The 20390-nt window shown below is 35.3% G+C and overlaps 2 protein-coding genes across 3 annotated transcripts in view; one reads left to right on the top strand and one right to left on the bottom strand.

Annotated features, from left to right (window-relative positions):
• LOC115244501 (E3 ubiquitin-protein ligase MIB1) overlaps positions 1–13052 on the top strand; it is a 385741-nt gene extending 372689 nt beyond the window's left edge. For both annotated transcript variants that reach the window (XM_029822193.1, XM_029822194.1), the window contains exons 10-15: positions 7538–7757; positions 8230–8540; positions 8897–9071; positions 9546–9747; positions 10258–10415; positions 10954–13052. In XM_029822193.1, the coding sequence (XP_029678053.1) occupies positions 7538–7757; positions 8230–8540; positions 8897–9071; positions 9546–9747; positions 10258–10415; positions 10954–11094 (1207 nt within the window). In that variant the 3' untranslated portion in view covers positions 11095–13052. The remainder of the gene's footprint in view (positions 1–7537; positions 7758–8229; positions 8541–8896; positions 9072–9545; positions 9748–10257; positions 10416–10953) is intronic.
• A 101-nt stretch (positions 13053–13153) lies between these two features.
• LOC115244512 (cytoplasmic dynein 1 light intermediate chain 1) lies at positions 13154–17742 on the bottom strand (the record flags this gene model as incomplete). The annotated part of the gene is made up of 8 exons (XM_029822203.1): positions 13154–14248; positions 14310–14475; positions 16160–16300; positions 16400–16514; positions 16578–16766; positions 16846–17056; positions 17292–17522; positions 17607–17742. Coding segments are annotated over 8 exons (1305 nt in total), but the record flags the coding sequence as incomplete, so codon positions are not given.
• Between the last annotated feature and the right edge of the window lie 2648 nt (positions 17743–20390).

Genomic DNA, 20390 nt, shown 5'->3' with positions numbered 1-20390 from the left:
CCTTTGCAATAACTTTTAAAGGAGCTCGGAATTAATATTTTTTTTTCAAGAAGACCGCTGGCACTTTCTCAGCCGCCGATCCTTCTCTCTCTTCTTCTCTCTCAGTTGGGTATTGAACACATAAATTACGCGACTTTGTCGAGCGATCGAAATGTTTTCTTTCCCTTTTTTTCTTTCTTTCTTTTTGCCTGTCCCTTTTCTTTTTCTCTTAGCTTGTGTTACCTTTCTCCTATCATATGATTTTTTTAATTTTTCATACATTTTGTACAAGCAATTATTGTTCTATTTTTCATCAATGTTCTCTATCTTTCGGTTCATCCTTACACTTAATGCAAGGCTTGTCCCATGAATCAATATTTATTCGCGTAATCTGTTTGCATAATTTTTTACACTGTCATACATTTGCATTTATCTTAATATTTTCTATAAAAACATCTAAGGAAATTAAATACCTTCCAATATAAGATAAATTTAACTTTATCTAGCTTTTCGGGAATTAATTGTATTTGGATTTTATAAATAAAAATGCATTATTATTATTAACGCACGCAATTTATCGCAATTTAAATAGATTCCAGATTAATTTACAGTTAAGTTGTTATCAAAAAGATTGTTTTATTAAAATAGTTTTATTATAAAAGTGTGTCATATTGGTTTCACGGTCTCACAATCGTTACATAATTTTGGATATTATTATTTCTTAAATTGATATTATTATTATTATATTCTTTATATCACGATAGTTTTTTCTTTTTTTTATCCTTTAAATTTTCTTAGCGTTTTTGTTCCTCATATAATAGTATGTTCTGTGTTGTCTTTCTTAGCACCAACCAGGAACGTTGAAACCCTACAACGTCCAAACTCTGTGGATAGAATTAGATGGTAGTTGTGATTTAGTTTTGGTTCGATTACCTGCCTCCTCATCCCAATCTCTTCTTCCTCCCTCCTTCCTCCTTCAGTACCGACTAATCCTTTCCTGGATACTATTCCCCCGGGAATTTCAATTTTCGTCACGGCGTTCGCTGCGAGATTTCGTTAACCCTTTCAAGATGAGTTATTTCACATATGCAAATTTAAGAATTTTATTAAATATAATATTTTGCTTTTAATAGAAATTGATTGATGATGAAGGATAAGAAGAAATATTAAGATAAATTTTTGGTTCCACTATGTTTAAAAAATCTCTTTGTTTTCAAACAATGTGGGAAAGAAAAGAAATTGCAATCCGTTGCAAATCTACGACACGATATATCTAACGTATAAATCATGAACATAATAAATAAGTTCTAACATTCGTTTCTCTTTGCAAAATTCTTTGCAAAGATTTTATATTTATTTGTTAGTATCTAGGAGAGTATGCCATTTGGAACATTTTGCGACAAAATAGGGAATGCTCGTCGAAAGAACAGCATCACGAGGTAACAGCTTTGGCAACGAGACCGGGGAACGCGAGAAAAAGCGCTTGCCAGAGAAGAGGAACGAAATTAGAAGGACGCGGAGCACTTTGAGAAGTTTTCCGCTTAATCCGGATCTAACTTCCGGTATTCAGTACTCACGACAAATTCCAATTTTCGTCGGACATTTCGCCGATGAAGTTGCACGAAACGACGGGGAAAGGGGGAAGGGAGGGGTGGAGAAAAGTTCCTTCCATCCGAGATTTTGATTTTTCTCCTGAAATTTTTCTGAGATTCTGTTGCGTAACAAGATATAAATAAACAAAGGGAAATAAGAACGCGCGCGCAATGGATTGTAGCAACGGGGAGGCGACATTATCGAGGCTCTCGCTCTCGCTGGGTGCGCCAACTCCGATAGAGAGGCGTCCGGAAATTGCGTCATGGTAGTCTGCCAACGTTCCTCATGGTTTCTGCATATTAGAGCGCATCCATTCCCCCTCTTCGTCGCCTTTTCGTCACCCACGAACGAACATTACCGATTCAAGCCGGCCGTGCGTTTCTTCCTGGTTCACCGGATCCACCGAATTTGTCGGATTTAAACACAGAGCTCCAATGCGCAGAAATTATCCTTGAAAATTTAATTTCGAGACAATTTACTTTTAATCTAGAGAATTCACAGCTCTTCTCGCGATCTTTCATTATTACACATCTTGACAATTGAATCTAGAATTAAAGTCTCATTGACATAAAATGCACTCGAAATTTAATTGCGCGAAATTAAATTGAAAGAATGAGATCTTCTCCACTAATCACGAACGAACGCAAATATAAATTTATTTTACTTACAGAAATATCTGCTACAGAATAAGAAAAATATTGAGCAAAATATATATAGAATCCAAATTCTCTTTTTTTTTCGAAGAAGGAAAGAAGAGATTTGCTGTCACCGAATATTAGAAGCTAATTTATCTAAACAAAGAGAAATAAGAGCGCGCGATCGACGGACAGGAGGGCATGACGTGAAAATTGGAGCTTTATTTATTGCGTGGGATTTGATCGAATCGGATGGCGCGCGAATGACTGATAGGAAATCCGAATACTTTGGAATCGTCTGGCGAGGAATGACGCGAGTGCCGCGGCCGGGCAGAGGCAAACGAAAGGGAAGATAAATGGAATTCTGCCGGAATTCCGTGAGGTTGCGGCGAATAAATGTTTTAGGGACTCTAGGGCCTTGTGGTGGTTTCTCAGTAATTCGTCGGTGAATACCTTAAGAAGACTCTCGCCGAAAGATCACAACTTCCGATTTTCCCTTGACGTTAAATGAACATTTTCGACCAAGAGTACTCATCATCCCATTGTAATATCGGAGATTCAATCGGTGGAACGAAAATGCATTTATGATGTTTTAAAATCTATACACTATAATGGTTATGGAATATTTCAATCTGACCATTTTTTCATATATTTTTAAATCAAGAATAAGACACTTAGATATTTCGTTTTTTCGTTAGCGTATAATGAAGCGTATAATGAAGCGTATGATGAAAAAGAGAAATTATATATAATAAATTATTTATGAGTATAAGAGCCTCTCACAATATATATAAAATAAAATATGATAAAATATAAAACAAAATATAACGTTACAAATATGTAACAAAATAATAATTAAGGAGCAATCAATCAGAAAATAAATGTGATTAAAGAATAAAAGCGACAAGCGATTCTATATCGGAGGACTTAAAGATACTCGACATTATGATTGATCGGAAATATAATATAAGCACATCTATTGATCCTAATGTGTGTATTATGCAGGGTAAAGAAAGTATGTATATACGTGCTATCTTCTTTTCGGAATAATTTTACACGAATAAGAAAGATATTACCGCAAGATGCTTTCTTTTTATGAGAAAAAGAAACATCTAATTCTTTTTTAAATTGCTGTATAACGAAATATCACTTGTCCGGTTTAGATTTTATTCTGTCTCTCAATTCAATTTCCCCTTCAATTACTAATGTCTATCGATAGAACACACTTGTGATCAATGATATGCACTCTCGTGGACGATTAATCCGCTGATAATTCTCTTCTTCTTCCTCCCTGAATCGCACGTAAAACAATGACAAACCGAGCGGAATTATTTCCACCGCGGCTCGCTCGACTCACCGTGGCCGTTCTCCAGATCATCCTCTCTCTCTCTTTCTTTTTGTGTTCGGCCTCGAAATCCTCTCGATATCACTCGCGACGAACGGACGGATCGCAGCTGCACGACGACGGCGAATACCGAAATAATCATGAGTTTGCGCAACGCTATATTTAGCGAAGTGGTACGGAGCGAGTACGGAATGTTTCCGCGTGCGATCTCGCGCGTTTCGACGAGCTCTACCGCGATTGATATGATAGAGAGTAACCCAAGTATATCGATCATCGACGATCCCCGATGATCGACTATAGAGGAGCGGCCTCTTTCTCTCTTGGGATCAGCTGTTCGCGTTCTCTTGTTGTCGCGCGCGCATTGTCATTACACATGCTCGTGTCAATTATATTTAGCGTGTCACCGCGTGATCTCACTGACTCACTACACGTTGTGGGATACGAGAAGACGAGGAGGCGAGTCTCGTCGAACGCTTGCAACCGTGCATCAGAAGAAACAGAGGCACGCGTGTTGTCAGATCCCCGTCCATCGAGTTCTCGGTACCCCGTTTCTCGGTCGCGATGATGCCATGACCGTCGCTGACTCACTAAATGCTCGATATATGCGTGCGCGATTTACATGGAGCGAGCCTGATTCGCGTCCGCTCGCGTCAGCGAGCAGTTTTATATCTGGAGTTTATATACGGGATCTCTCTCTTCGAGAAATCGTTAACACTATGAGCAAAAGTATCGAAAACAGTATACACGGCACTATTCGATGCGGCAAATCCGTTGAAATTTATTCGTTAAATTTAGGATGTTAAAATTAAAAACATTGAAAGATTCATTGATATAAAAAAAAAAAAACCGATGGGGTGAAAAAATTTCAATCAAACTCTTTTGATGCTTGAACGCGCGCGCATTGTCATTACACATGCTCGTGTCAATTATATTTAGCGTGTCACCGCGTGATCTCACTGACTCACTACACGTTGTGGGATACGAGAAGACGAGGAGGCGAGTCTCGTCGAACGCTTGCAACCGTGCATCAGAAGAAACAGAGGCACGCGTGTTGTCAGATCCCCGTCCATCGAGTTCTCGGTACCCCGTTTCTCGGTCGCGATGATGCCACGACCGTCGCTGACTCACTAAATGCTCGATATATGCGTGCGCGATTTACATGGAGCGAGCCTGATTCGCGTCCGCTCGCGTCAGCGAGCAGTTTTATATTTGGAGTTTATATACGGGATCTCTCTCTTCGAGAAATCGTTAACACTATGAGCAAAAGTATCGAAAACAGTATACACGGCACTATTCGATGCGGCAAATCCGTTGAAATTTATTCGTTAAATTTAGGATGTTAAAATTAAAAACATTGAAAGATTCATTGATATAAAAAAAAAAACCGATGGGGTGAAAAAATTTCAATCAAACTCTTTTGATGCTTGAAATTCGTTTTAAATTCGCGAAAATATTAGTAATTTAAAAAAGGCAATTTTTTTTACAGATACAATGCATTTTTATTTCGGGAGAATCTCATCCGAATCGATGTTTCCATGCATCTTCAAAATCTTCGGGATACAGAAATATATTAGTTGCTTTAATCCCGAGATATGATAATAAATGATAATTTAAGATCGCGTAATCATCGCTTGAATTAAACGCGGACTATATGACGACGTCGACGTTAGGATATCGAGTAGTAAGATTGAGAATGCTTAATGACGATTCATTGATGCCAATAAACGGATAGAGATGTCGGCGAAGACTTTTTTTCGTCGTCGACGAGCGACGGGAAATTAATCGCGATAATAATATCACGCGTCGTGATACGCCGTCTAAGTGAGATGAAGTATTTATACGGGCCACGATTATGACAAATTCCGCGTCTTTTGGCTTATGAGATGCGACGAAATGAAATTAAACCGGAGAGTGACAGGATGTAATAACCGGGAAGGGTATTCGCTCGCTCGCGCGACACGGTTGTTTCTATTGTATTTATTACATCGTGCGAGATTGTATCGTTGTAATTGCGATAATTATCGGCTGCGTTAAATCAACGTCGTCGCGTCTTTCGTAATACCACGCAAAAATTCGAAGAGCGGATGATAAATTTTCTCTAGCGACGTCAAGGTTTTTGAACGGGAAAAGCAGATTTTTTCTAATAAAAAGATACTGGTTCCCATTTATGCTTAACTTGATAAGAAAAGAAAGTTTAACGTATAGATATTCCTTCCTTATTTTCTCATATCAGTGAAAATGATTGCGTATTACAAGAATGGACAATTATCTAAACTCAATATACATGATATTCGTTTTATTATTTTTGATATATGTGTATATATAAATTATCTTTTATCTTTTTTAATTACTGTAGAATTGTCGGTGTGAGGTGAGCGATTTTAATTCGCCGCATTATTCCAATCGTTTTGATCGCAATTATTTCGGCAAGCCGAGAGAATTAAAGCAGAAATAAAAAAAAAACAAAAACGGGAGCAATGAGAGAGCGGAATGAAATGGCGCGTCCGATTAATGACACAATAAAATCGCACGCGCGGCGTCGCGTCGATGCACGAGTACGTACCGGACATAATTGGCAAAGTAATCGATTTATAGTTATTAACGCGCGGCGATAACGGTAACATTTGCAGTCATTTGCATATTCATGACAAGGAGAGTCGACCTGGCGAGCCGCGACTGCCGCTGCTATTGCTGTCGCGACATCGGAATGCTGCGGCGATCGCACTTGAATGTAAAACGCGTGTCCCTTAGACCACGTTAATGAAAAACGACGCCGCTTACGCGTCGTAAAAATTTGATGACCCCCCGCGGAACAGGCGACGCTTATAACGGCGATGCAAATTTAACTCAGACATCAATTACTCCCGTATGACACCGCGCGCATACATTATGCAGCGCACTTGATATGCAAACAGTACTTTTTTCACAGATCGTCACTCATCGTTAAGATAGTAAAATTATTACTCGTTAGAATTATTAATCGCACATTTTTCGGTTAAATTAGGATTTATGTGTCACTAGGTTTCCTTTCTCTCTCTCTTTCTCTCGTTGCATTATGTGTAATTTTATTTATATTTATCGCAAAAGTTTCTTCTCACCAAACGACACATTTTTTCCTTTTCAAGTTGCTGAAGTCTCGCCATTAAATGTTATTTGTGTTTTACAACAATACAGAAATCACGCGACTAATTTTTCAAAATTCCGCGGGCTAGATCTCTGATTAATGGATTCTGCGAAAGTATCGTGGCATAATTGGCGAGACATTTCTCTAAAAGATGGGATGGGGAAGGCCTCCTAAAGCCGTTTGCGCGAGACATTTCGAAACATATGCAGCCGTCACATATGTGACGAAACACATGCGTGTCCGTCATGCCCCAGCAGCGGCTACCGCCTCGAAGAAGTCTCCTCAACGGAGGGGCCACGTCGAGGAACAGCTGTCCCCGTCTCTCGCGCCACCTCACCATGGGGTCCCTGCCGCGACGTGTAGTTAGAAATACGCGCGAGATACACGGAAGCAGATCACCTAACAAGGAAATTCACGATTGTGCCTATGTCATACTAACACAAACGAATAGAAATAAAATTTAAAATTGTCCCATAAAACAAATATATAGCGAAGTATACAAAATATATGTAAATACAAATAGTAAGAAAGGAAACTAAAATTTTTCGAATATGCTAGAAAAGAAAAACCAATTAAATGTATATTGCATATAAAAATTAAATGATCACATAAGACAAAATATCTTGTAAAAAATAAAAACACATGTATATATTATCTTTACACATAGAATATTTTATAAATGTGAAGAGAGAGAGAGAGAGAGAAAGAAAGAGAGAGAAAGGTGGAAAATTAATTAGAGCAACACGTTATAAAATAATTGCTACTGAAAAATGCTTTGCAAGCGTCGTGAAATGAATTTTCCGCTTGCAAAATGCAATCGTGGCTCTTTACCTTAATATCTTGCTTTTCGGATGGTTTTAGTGCGATGCGAGTCCTGCTGTCGAAACTGCCGCGGCCCTGGATCGTCGACGAGAAGAAAGATGACGGTTATACGGCGCTTCATTTGGCTGCCCTCAACAATCATGTGGAAGTCGCCGAACAACTGGCACGCGCCGGAAAAGCCGATTTGGACCTGCAGAACGTGAACCTGCAAACGGCTTTACATCTGGCTGTTGAACGACAGCACACGCAGATTGTCCGGGTGCGTTTTTCACTTCCGCGAAAACCGTTCGACATTTTAGGAGTAATCGTGAAACTCTTATAATATCCATTAACCCTTATAGATGACATTTTTTTTCCTCCGTCCCTAGTCACATATAAGTTACAATATTTTGTTGCAGTTTTATCCATCTCAAAGTGCTTGAAAAAATCTATAAAAATTTATATATATATTCCTTGACATCTGTAGAAAATGATACATATACAACAAAAATCAAAAAATAAATTTTAAACATTTTTTATTATTGATTAAGGTTTTCGGGATATTCTATTGTTAAAATATCGAGAGTCAAAATGACCCATATGTGATCTTTAAGGGTTAATAATTAATTTTCTAATAATGATAAAAATAAAGGATAATTTTTTTCTGGGGTCAATATCTAATAAGATAATTAAAAAATCCTTCTTCGAAGAAAAATCGACAATTAATTTGCGATATGATTGTCTGATCGTAGTTATTGGTTCGCGAGGGCGCGAATCTTAACGTTGCCGATAAGGACGGGGATACGCCTTTACACGAGGCCCTTCGACATCACACGCTGTCGCAATTGCGACAGCTGCAGGATGTGCAGGACGTCGGACGGCTATTGATGGGTTTAGGTACTCAAGGCCAGGACAAGAAGAGTAGTTCCTTCATCGCGTGCTTCCTGGCAGCGCACGGCGCCGACCTGGAACTAAAGAACAAGAAGGGTCAAACACCCTTGGATCTTTGTCCGGATCCCAATCTCTGCAAGACTCTCACTACTTGTCACAAAGATAAGGAGTCGTTAGTATCCAACGCTCCCTGATCTTTTAATATCTCTGGCTTCTTAATCTCTCAAGTTGGACCCGTTTTATAAAAAATATTATTAAATGTAATCGAGAGTCCTTCTCTCTTAAACTTTGCCTAACAAGATAATCAGTTACCGACATTCATAGAAATTTTTTTTGGAAGTTTAATTTAAAATGATACATAGAGGGCAAAGGATTTAATCGCGAAAGATTAAACGCGAACTCGCCATATTTCCTGCAAATTCGATTAAGTTAAATGTTCCAGGTACAATTTCTTGTACAATTATTTCATACATATCTTTATATCTCTGAGTATAATGTTCACTAGAGTGCGATTTTTCTCTTTTCCAGACACGACATCGAGATCGTCACCCCATCGGCGGCGATCGACGAGTGCCTCGTGTGCTCTGATGGCAAACGAGAAATGCTGTTCAGTCCGTGTGGACACGTGGCTTGTTGCAACGCCTGTGCGCCGAGAGTGAAAAAATGTCTGCTCTGCCGTGAAAACGTCCTTTCCAGAGTAAAGGTAAAATATTACTGACGCCATTACATTCTTTTGTATACATTATTATCCGTAACTTACGCCGTTGACATTTTATTCTTCACGGTGATTAATATTTTACGTTAGTTTTCGACTTTTAAAAATTTTATCTCAATAATAATATTGTCAATAAAATAATTACGAGTATCCCTATTTTCGACGGTTTGTGGGAAAAATCAATTTTATTTTTACATATCCGTTCTGCATGTTTTACGCGAAGCAGACATCTTTTTTTAATGATTTAAATCAAGATTTCCTAAAGTGTTAGTCAATAACATTTTTTAATCGTACTATAAATTACGTTCTTTTCGTCGATGTAATTCACGCCGTGTTAATTCCTCTTTACATAGATGAGTAATAATAGCTGACCGGATAATTCGATTCTATCCTGGAATAGATCTCGAAATTCTAGGCACGTTCCGTTCACGCCTTCACGTAATAATGGACATTTATTCCCAGATCGAAGAATGCGTGGTGTGTTCGGATCGCAAGGCGGGCATGTTGTTCCATCCGTGCGGACACATGTGCGCCTGCGAGGGCTGCGCGGCCCTGATGAAGAAGTGCGTGCAATGCCGGGCCCAGATACAGCACATGGTTCCGCTCTCGGTTTGCTGCGGCGGTGGAGGTGATGTCACTTACGTGAAGGGTTGCAACGCCTCAGGTATAACGTCCACTTTGCATAGAGCGCGCTTGATATCTCCCCTCGACCTCTATCTAATCGCACTGAATATATCAAACTGTTCCCATGTAGAACGTAGTAGCATAGTAGATAGCTCACCTCGATCTATCTGTCTAGCTCTGAACATATAGATCCGAGGGGATGAATTAGAGAGATTAAAGCTCTCACCTTACAAGTTTAATAATCAAAATGACTTTTTAGTTTTATAGTTGACATATATATATCTAATATTTTAGATTACTTTATATTCGATTACTTTTTAATATTATATTTCTCCGTTGTCAATATTTTATAATGCAAATTGCTCAATATCTATGTCACATATTACATAATTATTGTTAATTATTCTTTTTAATTAAAACATTTTATTTTGTATTGATATAGTAACATTAAATATATACCGCGAATAAAAATATCAGTTGTAATGAATAAGAGCATCGTCTAGCTTTCGCGAACTTTCTGTTTTAAAAAATTGATTGTTACACTATGAAGGAACGATATCTGAAGTCACGGCAGATCCCGAGGAGGAGCCGACGCCCTCGAACAACACCGTGGCTGGGGAAGCTCTCCTAATGAACAACGGCAGCCGAGATACTTCCCACAGCGACATACAAAAACTACAGCAGCAATTGCAGGACATCAAGGAGCAGGTACGTGTCCCCTCTGCGTCTCGCTTCGTTATGCGCCGCTTTAATGAAACGAATAATTTCGTTTGTGCCGAAGGAAGAAGTCAGCACCGTGCAATTGCTCTGTACAATTACCATTCGTTCTCGAGGAACCGGAATATACGCCCTCTCGAAAATTCTAAGTCTTTTTGTCGCACAAAATAACTTCAATCTATCATTCTGTTTAGTTTTCACGTCTATATTCTGCCAATTACAAGAAAGAGCTACAAATTAACTAGAAAGACTTATTTTCCATTCGACTTCAAGTGAACTATAATAAAAAATTTAAAAGATACTTGACGTTACAAAAATATAAAAAAATAAATAAAGAATGGCATATACAATTATATTTTTGTTAAGAAAAGATCGATTCTAAATTAGAAGAATCTTGAAAGCTTGTATTAGAAAAAAGCTTGGAGTTTGAATCATAAAATAATTTATTCGTGTTAAGTAAGATAGAATTTAGACGGAAATGCCGGATGAGACGATAAGTCGCGAAAATTCGATTGTTTTATTGTTGCAGACTATGTGTCCGGTTTGCCTGGATCGTCTGAAAAACATGATCTTCCTGTGTGGACACGGCACCTGCCAAATGTGTGGCGATCGTATGTCGGAGTGTCCAATATGTCGCAAAGCGGTCGACAAGCGCATTCTGCTCTACTAAAAATAAAAAGACTATCACCGGCCGCATTGCGCTGGAATTTTCCTAGGGCGATTACGATACGATGGGCGAATTATATAATCTACGACTATTTGCGACATTTCATGGGAAAAAAACTGGCTAGTTTCTTTTTGATGGCGTTTATTTTTGACAAGATTATATTAGGCTGAATCGATAGAGCAATATTGTTTTAAAAAGACATGGCCCAGTTGCATAAAACTGAAAAACAATATATGGGATGTTCCAGATCCGCATATCCAAACTGAAGGGGTGAATCCAGCACATCAAAATAAGAAACTTTTCTATTTGGCACCCAAAACAGCGCTTTCCCAAATCAAAATTTATAAAAATGAAGTATTACTATTTTTATCAAATTCAGATATTAAAGACATAAAAGTCATGACTCAAACGATAAGAATTACGTTTTGAAACATTATAAAAGCTTCTTGCTTTGGCGTGTTGGATTTACTCCTTCAGTTTGAACATGCAGATTTGGGATACCCTGTATATGCTGAAATGATCATTTTCGAGCTTGCAATAGTTTATAAATAAAATGTAATCCAATTGATTGAACGAGCTCGAAAAACATATAGTGTAAGCACACTTATATTATTTAATATTCATATTTCTAGTAAGAAAAAAAAATTGTTGCATGATAAATGATATATTATGCTGTTAAAGTTATGTTTCATATATGTAGCCGTATGGTTATTCAAACACGAATGTAACATATTTCCAGTATGTTTTCTACAGAGCTTTTTATTTATCATTTATTAGCATTGTTTTTTTTGCATAAATAAAAATTTAAAAAAATCCAGTAGACGTAAGAGAGTTCTTCCGGATATTTATTATTAATACATAGAACTAATATCTTTATATTTGTCTTGAATAATTCCCATGTAGAGATTGTTAGAATTAATAAATAAAAAATATCATATTTGTGAATTATTTTATCTTTTGATGTAAAAAAAATATAAATCGTATGAGGATTATACATAATTAATATCATTGTTCATTAAAATATTACAATTTGCTAATATATGATATGTTATCCATATATTACTTTAATCTAATCGGTAGAGAAATGTTTTCGGTGCAATGCAGTGGTAGATCTACAATAGCAGGATAATAATAAAGCTTCTTTTCAATTATCTTTTCAACTTAAAAATTTATTATTTATTTTTTTAAAGTAACAATTATATGATAAGCGATATAAAATTTATATTGATTATATGTATGGCCTAAGTGCTTTTTATATTAACTATATTAGTAATAAATAAATACACACATGTTATAGATTTATAAATCAAACTTTATTAAGGTTTAGCCAAAAATATTAGTTTTAGATTCTTGAAAATGTGGATCTGCCATTGGCACAATGATATTTTATTGCACAACTATCATTATCATTATGTATTAATTATGAAATAGCGATGTGCATTTATGTGTCATTATATATTAATTATAGAGGCGCGATTATCTATCCCATTTTCCCTTTATGACAATTTTAATTATGCATTTCTTGTATATATTTTATGTAATAGTAGTGTTCTTGTTTATGCATCCCTTCCGAGTTTGAATAATTGAAATAGATATTTTATTATATTTGATTTCAAATTTATGTTCAATTATTTGGCGATAAACTCAGTCTCTTGAAAATTGCTTATATCGATATGTATCAAATATATGAAATAAACAAACACATATAAAGTAGGATTATTCAGACTCGCATTCTTATGTTGACAGTATTTGCATATATTTTATTACTGTCTTTCTTGAATTTTATTTAGAAATCAACCTTCATAGTCATAATGCGAATTATATGATACCATAAATAAAAATGTGACAATCTAAGTTATATCACAAAACTATGTCCAACAGAACAAAATAATATTACATTATTAATCGCTTTAATGTATTCCAATATATCCAATAATGAAATAAAGGAATTTTGTAAACTTGCCATACGAAATCCCTTATTAAATATCACACAATGAACTTGTAACTAAACTTGTATAGTAAATGGTTACTCTGGCTGAAGATGAGTATAAGAGACGATATATACGAAAAATTATTTATTTTCTTCGAGAATTTAAATTTCATATACATATAGCCACATTTATATATATTGATAACTGAATGTACAGATTTCTGTTCATTTGTTTGCGTGAGCTGAGTAAGATACTCACAGTTTGAAATCTACAAAGAAATTATCGAATTTACACGCGCGATATGAACATCCATTCCAGTCTCGTACCATTAACTATTCCTATATATGAAGACTGCACTGCGTCTTCTGTTAAAAGGTCTCGCGTATTTTATGAACAATTCGTATAAAAGACTATCTCACGCATTCGCACAACACATTCGCAGCGCTAACGGCACTTATGTCGTAAAAATTAGACCGAATGCAGTGACGAGTCGTCATGGAGATATCTCGTGAAGAGAAATAATCCAGTACGAAACACGTAATAAAAATATTAGCTTACAAAGAAGAGACAAAAAAAAGATGTGCATTCGTGTGTGGATATAGCGAACACGTTTCCGTTTTCACGTATATATACGAAGGGCGATTGCTAAATAATTTACTATGACCAGGCGCTGGGGTATGTGCGTAAAGCCTATATCTCGATATAATATCATTATATTAAATATTTTAATTACATTAATTTAATAACTTGCTAGTTTTCTGTCTGATATTTAGTCAAACACAACACTCGAGATTGTCGCAGAGTTGTGTGACACAGATTATATAAATTTATTTTTTTTCTTCTTTTCTTTTTTAAATCTCCCTCTTTTGTGATTTTATCAGGTTAGACTATTATTAATTAATTAGAGATAAATTTTACTTCTTCACGACCTATCTTACCGTTATGCTCGTTCATTGTGTTTTCAGTACATGCGCGATCTATTTCATTGCAACAAATACGATACAAGAATTCCAATTTTTAATTCTTGTTTTAATTTTATCCGATGGCAGCGCGAAGCTTCGATTATCATTCCATCAACAAGAAGGGTCGCGAAGAAAAAGCGCGTTACCTTTAACATTCAGACGACGAGTTTAAATTGGGTGGGGAAATTTTCTTGGTCCGAGTGAGACGATCTAATTCCGCTGCTGCATCGTTGCACATCGTCGCCTTATCCACTGGTGTAGCCTCTGAGATACGAAATGTTCTTTTTAGTATTTTCGATATAGAAAGAAATTTATTATAACATACCAAGTTTCAGGGGACTCGTTCCTACGCTGCCTGGCGTTCCTGGTGAACCAGGCTGCACTCCAGTCTTCTTGTAAAGGAGAGAATTGAAGAAATTAGCTAAGACACCTTCCCCGGACGGCGTCGCGCCGGCACCCTTGGGATCCAGCTTCTTGTTCGGCGATGCCACCTATCCAGAAAAATGTTAATGTCCATCCATTTTCGAAGCATATTATATTCTGAATTGACAGATCATACCACATAGATTAGAACATGCTTCCAAATGTTAACTGGAATAACCACACGAGATGATGATTAAAATTGAAATTACATGGGTTGTTAAACAATAACGTATTCTACAGCCAACTATTGGGAGGTCTTATATATGATTTATCGACATCCTCTATTGGCAAGGATTAAATTATTACATGTTAAATGAAATAAATGACTTGATATCAGAGATATGATGTTATTATATATATACATATATATATATATATATCGCAACATCTATCAAAATATCCTGTCAATTAATAATCAGAGTATCCAAGTTAATTTTGAACCAACCGTCTCGATAATCATCTCTCACATCAATATATGCAAATTCTAGCCCGGAACCTTTCTTTGGGTCTTCTACACCTTGTAATTTCGCTATAAGGGTAGTTTTCCCACTCTCATTGTCACCTAACAAAAATATACCATTAAGCACACATACAAACATCTCCATATTTACCAATAATTATTATAATAAGAATATATTACACTTGCTACTAGTAATATTCGCAAGAAAAGACAAATATATTTTTTTACGTAATACTTAAAACGCATTAGTATGTCTGTATGCAAATCGTAAAGGATGCAGATATTACTGTGATATAACCTGTCAGTTTGCTACGACTAAAGTATCACGTGTGTATGAAAAAAATCACAATGAAAAAATCGATTTATCTCCGATTAATCATTAGCACAAATATGGCAATGTAGCACTTTTTTTCTATCGATGACATACGCATTTAGCAGCAGCAGAGATACTTAATATGCGTGCTATATCGCCCTACGGTCGATCGGATCTCGTTGACATTTACCTAAAACGAGGACGTTTTTGTTTGACGGTAGCTTATTGTTGCCGCTGTTCTGCACTTCCGCTAAAATAGACGACCTGCCAAGCATATAAATAACATCGAATAAAAGGCGAATTGATAATGCTCAATTTTTCTCACGCAATAATAGGATGTGTCATGAAGCGGAAGACCATCTCTCTCACGAAGCATGAGACAAACTGGCGTTCTCGTTTCGCGTCGCATTTTAATAAACGGATAATATTCACGTGAATATCACGACACGTACCACAAATTGTCCTTATTCTCGGTGTCCTCTTTCTTTTTCGCCTGAAAGCCATTGCTCTGCAACATTGTATCAACCATCGTCGCTGCCATTATCATCCATTTGACAGGAATGATATCGATTGCGAGCGCGCGAGCAATGGTACGTATATATATATATATATATTGCAATCTTATCATTCTATTAAACAAATTCATTAGACACATTAAGCAATATGGGTCTTCTAAGAGGCATAGGCTTGTAAAACATAAAGGATAAAAATACATCTGCTTTCAACATTGAATGAATCATCATATGAATAAACGAAACAAGTATATGAATATATTATACTGCATAATGAACGAAACAATTGAAACAAACATATGCTAAGTTATAAAATCAATGATTTTGTAATGGATATCGTGACGACGAATTAGATTAATGGATCACTCGCACAATTCGCAAATGTGATGAGAAAATTAGTAGCATCTGTGATACCTTTGATTTGACACGCAACATGAAGAGCATGCTCTACTTATAAATGGTATAACCTGTATAATTGGTCCAGGGCTTGCCTGATTCCGAGTCGTTGGAGAACGAGTGGGATCTTTTAAGCCGGATAGAGCAGCTTGCTGTCGCGCGAGAAAAGCTTGCTCTTCCTCCGCTTGAATCTCCATTTCTCTGGCAATGCACTAAATCGGTGATGTCAATATGTTAGACTATCACATTTGTGTCATATGAGAACTGTATACTTATATCAGTTATATTAGAGAAACAATACGATAGCATACTTTGCGATTTATCGCTGGTTGTGCAATAACGTCCCGATAGTAATCGTTTGCTTTCATGGATTGCAAATTCTCGTGTAGAATACTAATCTTCTTCATGTTATCCCAACCAGCAGGTCTGCAAATAATGATCGTTAACATACAAAAAGAAGTAATCTCAGAAATATAAGAATAACCCTACATAAGTACTGCGTCCTTCTCAACAACCAACGCCGGTGTCCTAAAAGGTAAAGAGTATATCCTATGTGTAAGATATTTATACAGCAGATCACAGTTTTTATCTTCTTTCGCCGATGTGTAGAAGAGGCCTGCACCATATTGCAAGCAAAACCGCCTGATCCATTGCTGCATAAAGTCGAAGTGTTCATCTCTAAATAGAAATAAAGAAATTATGTAGGATTAATATTTGTACTAATGATTTACGTTGCAGTGAATTCTTCAATACGCACTTGTAATCCTGTTCTTTTTCCAGAGTGGACATATAATCGGTTTTCGTTATGACAACGACGACATCTAGCCCTAAATTGGTTGTAAGTACTCCTTCTGGCAAAGGTAAGCTCTCAGCAGTGTCATCATCCAAATTACGACTGGTACGTCGCAAGGGACTCCCAGGATCTAGTTCATCTCCTGGTTCTGTGTAGTCTTGCCATTTCTTAATATCTAATAAAATAAAATTGTGCATATCAATATTACATATATATATATATCAAAGTTAAAATAAATTCTCTACATAAAAATGCACATTGCATTTTGGTTCCTATCTTAGATTAAGGAAAGTTAAGAGTTGAAACAATAAATATAGTAATAATCAAAGAAATATGCAATATTTGTGTTAACATTGAAACAATGGTGCAATATTATGTATTATACATTTGTTACATTTTAATTTACTTACTAAGCTGCCTGCACCGTTGCCTAGTATCATTATCTAATGGTAATTTGTCAATATGATCGCCTAATAATGCCGCCCATGCTTGAAGCTGATCAAGAATGGCCCATGGCGTAGTCATGGCAGCGACTAACATAACAAGTGTATGCGGAAACCTCTCTTTGTTCAGAGCAAATCTCAAAAGATTTGCATGACCCGGGTCTCCATCCAGAACCCATACAGACAGCCTTGTGTGATCTACAAAGAAGTTATATATCGCAACATCTATCAAAATATCCTGTCAATTAATAATCAGAGTATCCAAGTTAATTTTGAACCAACCGTCTCGATAATCATCTCTCACATCAATATATGCAAATTCTAGCCCGGAACCTTTCTTTGGGTCTTCTACACCTTGTAATTTCGCTATAAGGGTAGTTTTCCCACTCTCATTGTCACCTAACAAAAATATACCATATTATAATTAAAGTATTTTTATGTATATGCGCAAATAAAATGAAATAAATTTTCTTAAATAAATTTTCTTAATAATTGTTTTCCTAATTTTTAAATATAACGTGTAGAAGATATTTATAATAAATTGCTTTCTTTTTTTCTTATTCTTGAAAAGTATTAGGCACTTTAAACATTATCAAATCGTGCTTTTAATTTATATAACTTTTTATTATTAATTCTTTTTTATAATTACATTATTCAATTTTTTAATTTATGAATTTAATTGGATGCATTAATATAAGCATAATTAATTATATTTTCCTATAGTTTTAACCGTGTTCTATTGTTTTTTAAGTAGTTTTAATTGTTGACAGCGTTAATTAATTTTTTCACATTTATATCGTCGGTGATACTATCAGCTGTCAGATTTTCACAAAATGTCATAAAATGTCAAAAAATCGCGATATCTTGTGCAATATTGTTTTTTTAGCGTATAAAATGTTAAGAATGTTTTTTTCTATTTTGTGGAATTCTATTCGGAATTTTAATAAAAGACTGGAAATGCGAAAATAATACTTTTCTCAGGACATAGATATGTATTTATACGACATTAATTTCAAAAACAACTAAAACTCCTTTTTCTTTATTATTGTCTTTTCCACTTTCATTTTATTTAAATATATTAACATAAAAAATATAACTACAGTATCTCTCTTAGTCTGACTCTTCCCCTTCGACCTGTCCGGCATGGGTGACCCTACCGAGTACTCAAACCTCCTCACCCGGCAAATGCCTTCGTTAAGGTGGAGATACCATCGAGGAGGAAAAATGTGTGAGGACAGTTTTCCTCTTTTTCATTTCACAGGATTGGGGGGTTTATTTTATTTTTATTTTTATTCTACTATAAACAAAATGATAAAATAAATTTAACATACAAAATATAATCTGAAATTTAATACAAAATAATTTATTACACGAAAATGTCCAAAATATGCGTATAATAAAAAATTTATTAGAATAATATTTATTATTAATAATAGATATACAGTTATAAAGCTTAATAAGTTTTATATAATGTAAAGAATTGCGAACAAAAGAGTCATTAATAATGTTATTAATTGTCTTTAATTGTAAAAGAAAGTACTTGTGTACTATTGGTGCATCTTGCGCACACTTTCAAAGAAAAAATTCAAGACTCAAAAAAATAGACAAAGCTTCGATGTACATCAACGATTAAATTATAAAACAAATCGCAATTTAAAATTTCCGAGCAAACGCGACAAATAAATAAACCGACGATATTCATAATATTCGATTGCGATACGCGTAATTTCTATAATAATCAAAATCCATACACACGCGCGCGTGATATAATCACTATCATTTTATGCAAACATATTTCGACAGACATTCGAGATTTGTTATATAGCATCCATCGCCCGATTTATTTTCCAGTACGCAATTTTATACGAACGTCGCGATCAACAATAAGATATGTATTCTATCTCGCGGATGATTGTTTTAACAGAATAGATGTCCAGTATCTGCAAATAGTTTCTTAAAAGAAACCAAAAACTGATGTTAATATCCCAAGTGCCTAGAAATAGTTTCTCAACAAAAACCAAAAATTATATTAATTAATAGTTAATTATTAAAATATATTTGTTTGTAACCATAATTTTTTTATCAAAAAAGTCAACAAAAATAGACAAACTGATAGCAATTAGAAATTACTAAAAAAATATAAATCTATATACAATAGCTATATCCATGTTTAATCTACTGTTAAGTCTTTCTTTTTCGTAAAAACAATAATAATATTAATACTAATAATGATAGAAGAACATTTTTAATTTTTAAAAGAAGAAAATGTATTTTTCTTCTAAACAAATGTATACTGTTTAAATTAATTTCTTAATTCGACTTTTAATATCTCGCGGATGATTGTTTTAACAGAATAAAATGGGTCTTATAAGCCTTTAAATATCATTATAAAAAATCACGTTATTGCCACGTTTTATAGAGAATAATAGACCCAATTTTATCAAGGACCTCCTTTCGCCGAGTGATACGCTGGTTAATATTCGATTAATAGAACGATCCTAAAGGTGGAGAACGACCAACGTCTTGTTTCTACATCAGTTTTTGCAAGATCGATTCGCAAAGAAAAATTAAGTGATCCGTTGAACGTCAGAGCCGCTGCAGAAGGGAACGAATTCCGGATCTTCCGGACTGCTCCCGATAGCAATGATTTCGGTAACAAATCAACGACAGTTACCATTGTCATTATCTTCAATTCACGAGATTGAAAATTGCGCGAAAAACATGTTCTTCTATTATTAAGAAATATATTTTTTTATTGAAAAATAAATGGACATAACAATTTATATGAAAATGTGGTTACGAACGACTATATTTACGGATAATAAAATACATGCATTATTATAAGTTGTGTTAAATGTGCGAGTACAAATAATTATCGGGTACCAACTGCTCGAGACAAATCGAACCCGATAAAAGCAAAATTTGAAAAAATTTCGATTTAAACACTTTGTACAATAAAATAAATCGAAGTAATTTCAAGTAATTACTTCTAAGCTATTTTTCTGTAGCGTTCAAATAAATTAATATGTCGATCTACTGATATCGGGGTACCCATTCGATTTGTCT

This window comes from Formica exsecta, unplaced genomic scaffold (genome assembly GCF_003651465.1).
Source record: "Formica exsecta isolate Colony F162 unplaced genomic scaffold, ASM365146v1 scaffold82, whole genome shotgun sequence".
NCBI classification, from domain to species: domain Eukaryota; kingdom Metazoa; phylum Arthropoda; class Insecta; order Hymenoptera; family Formicidae; genus Formica; species Formica exsecta.
This window is presented reverse-complemented; position numbering and strand designations above follow the sequence as displayed.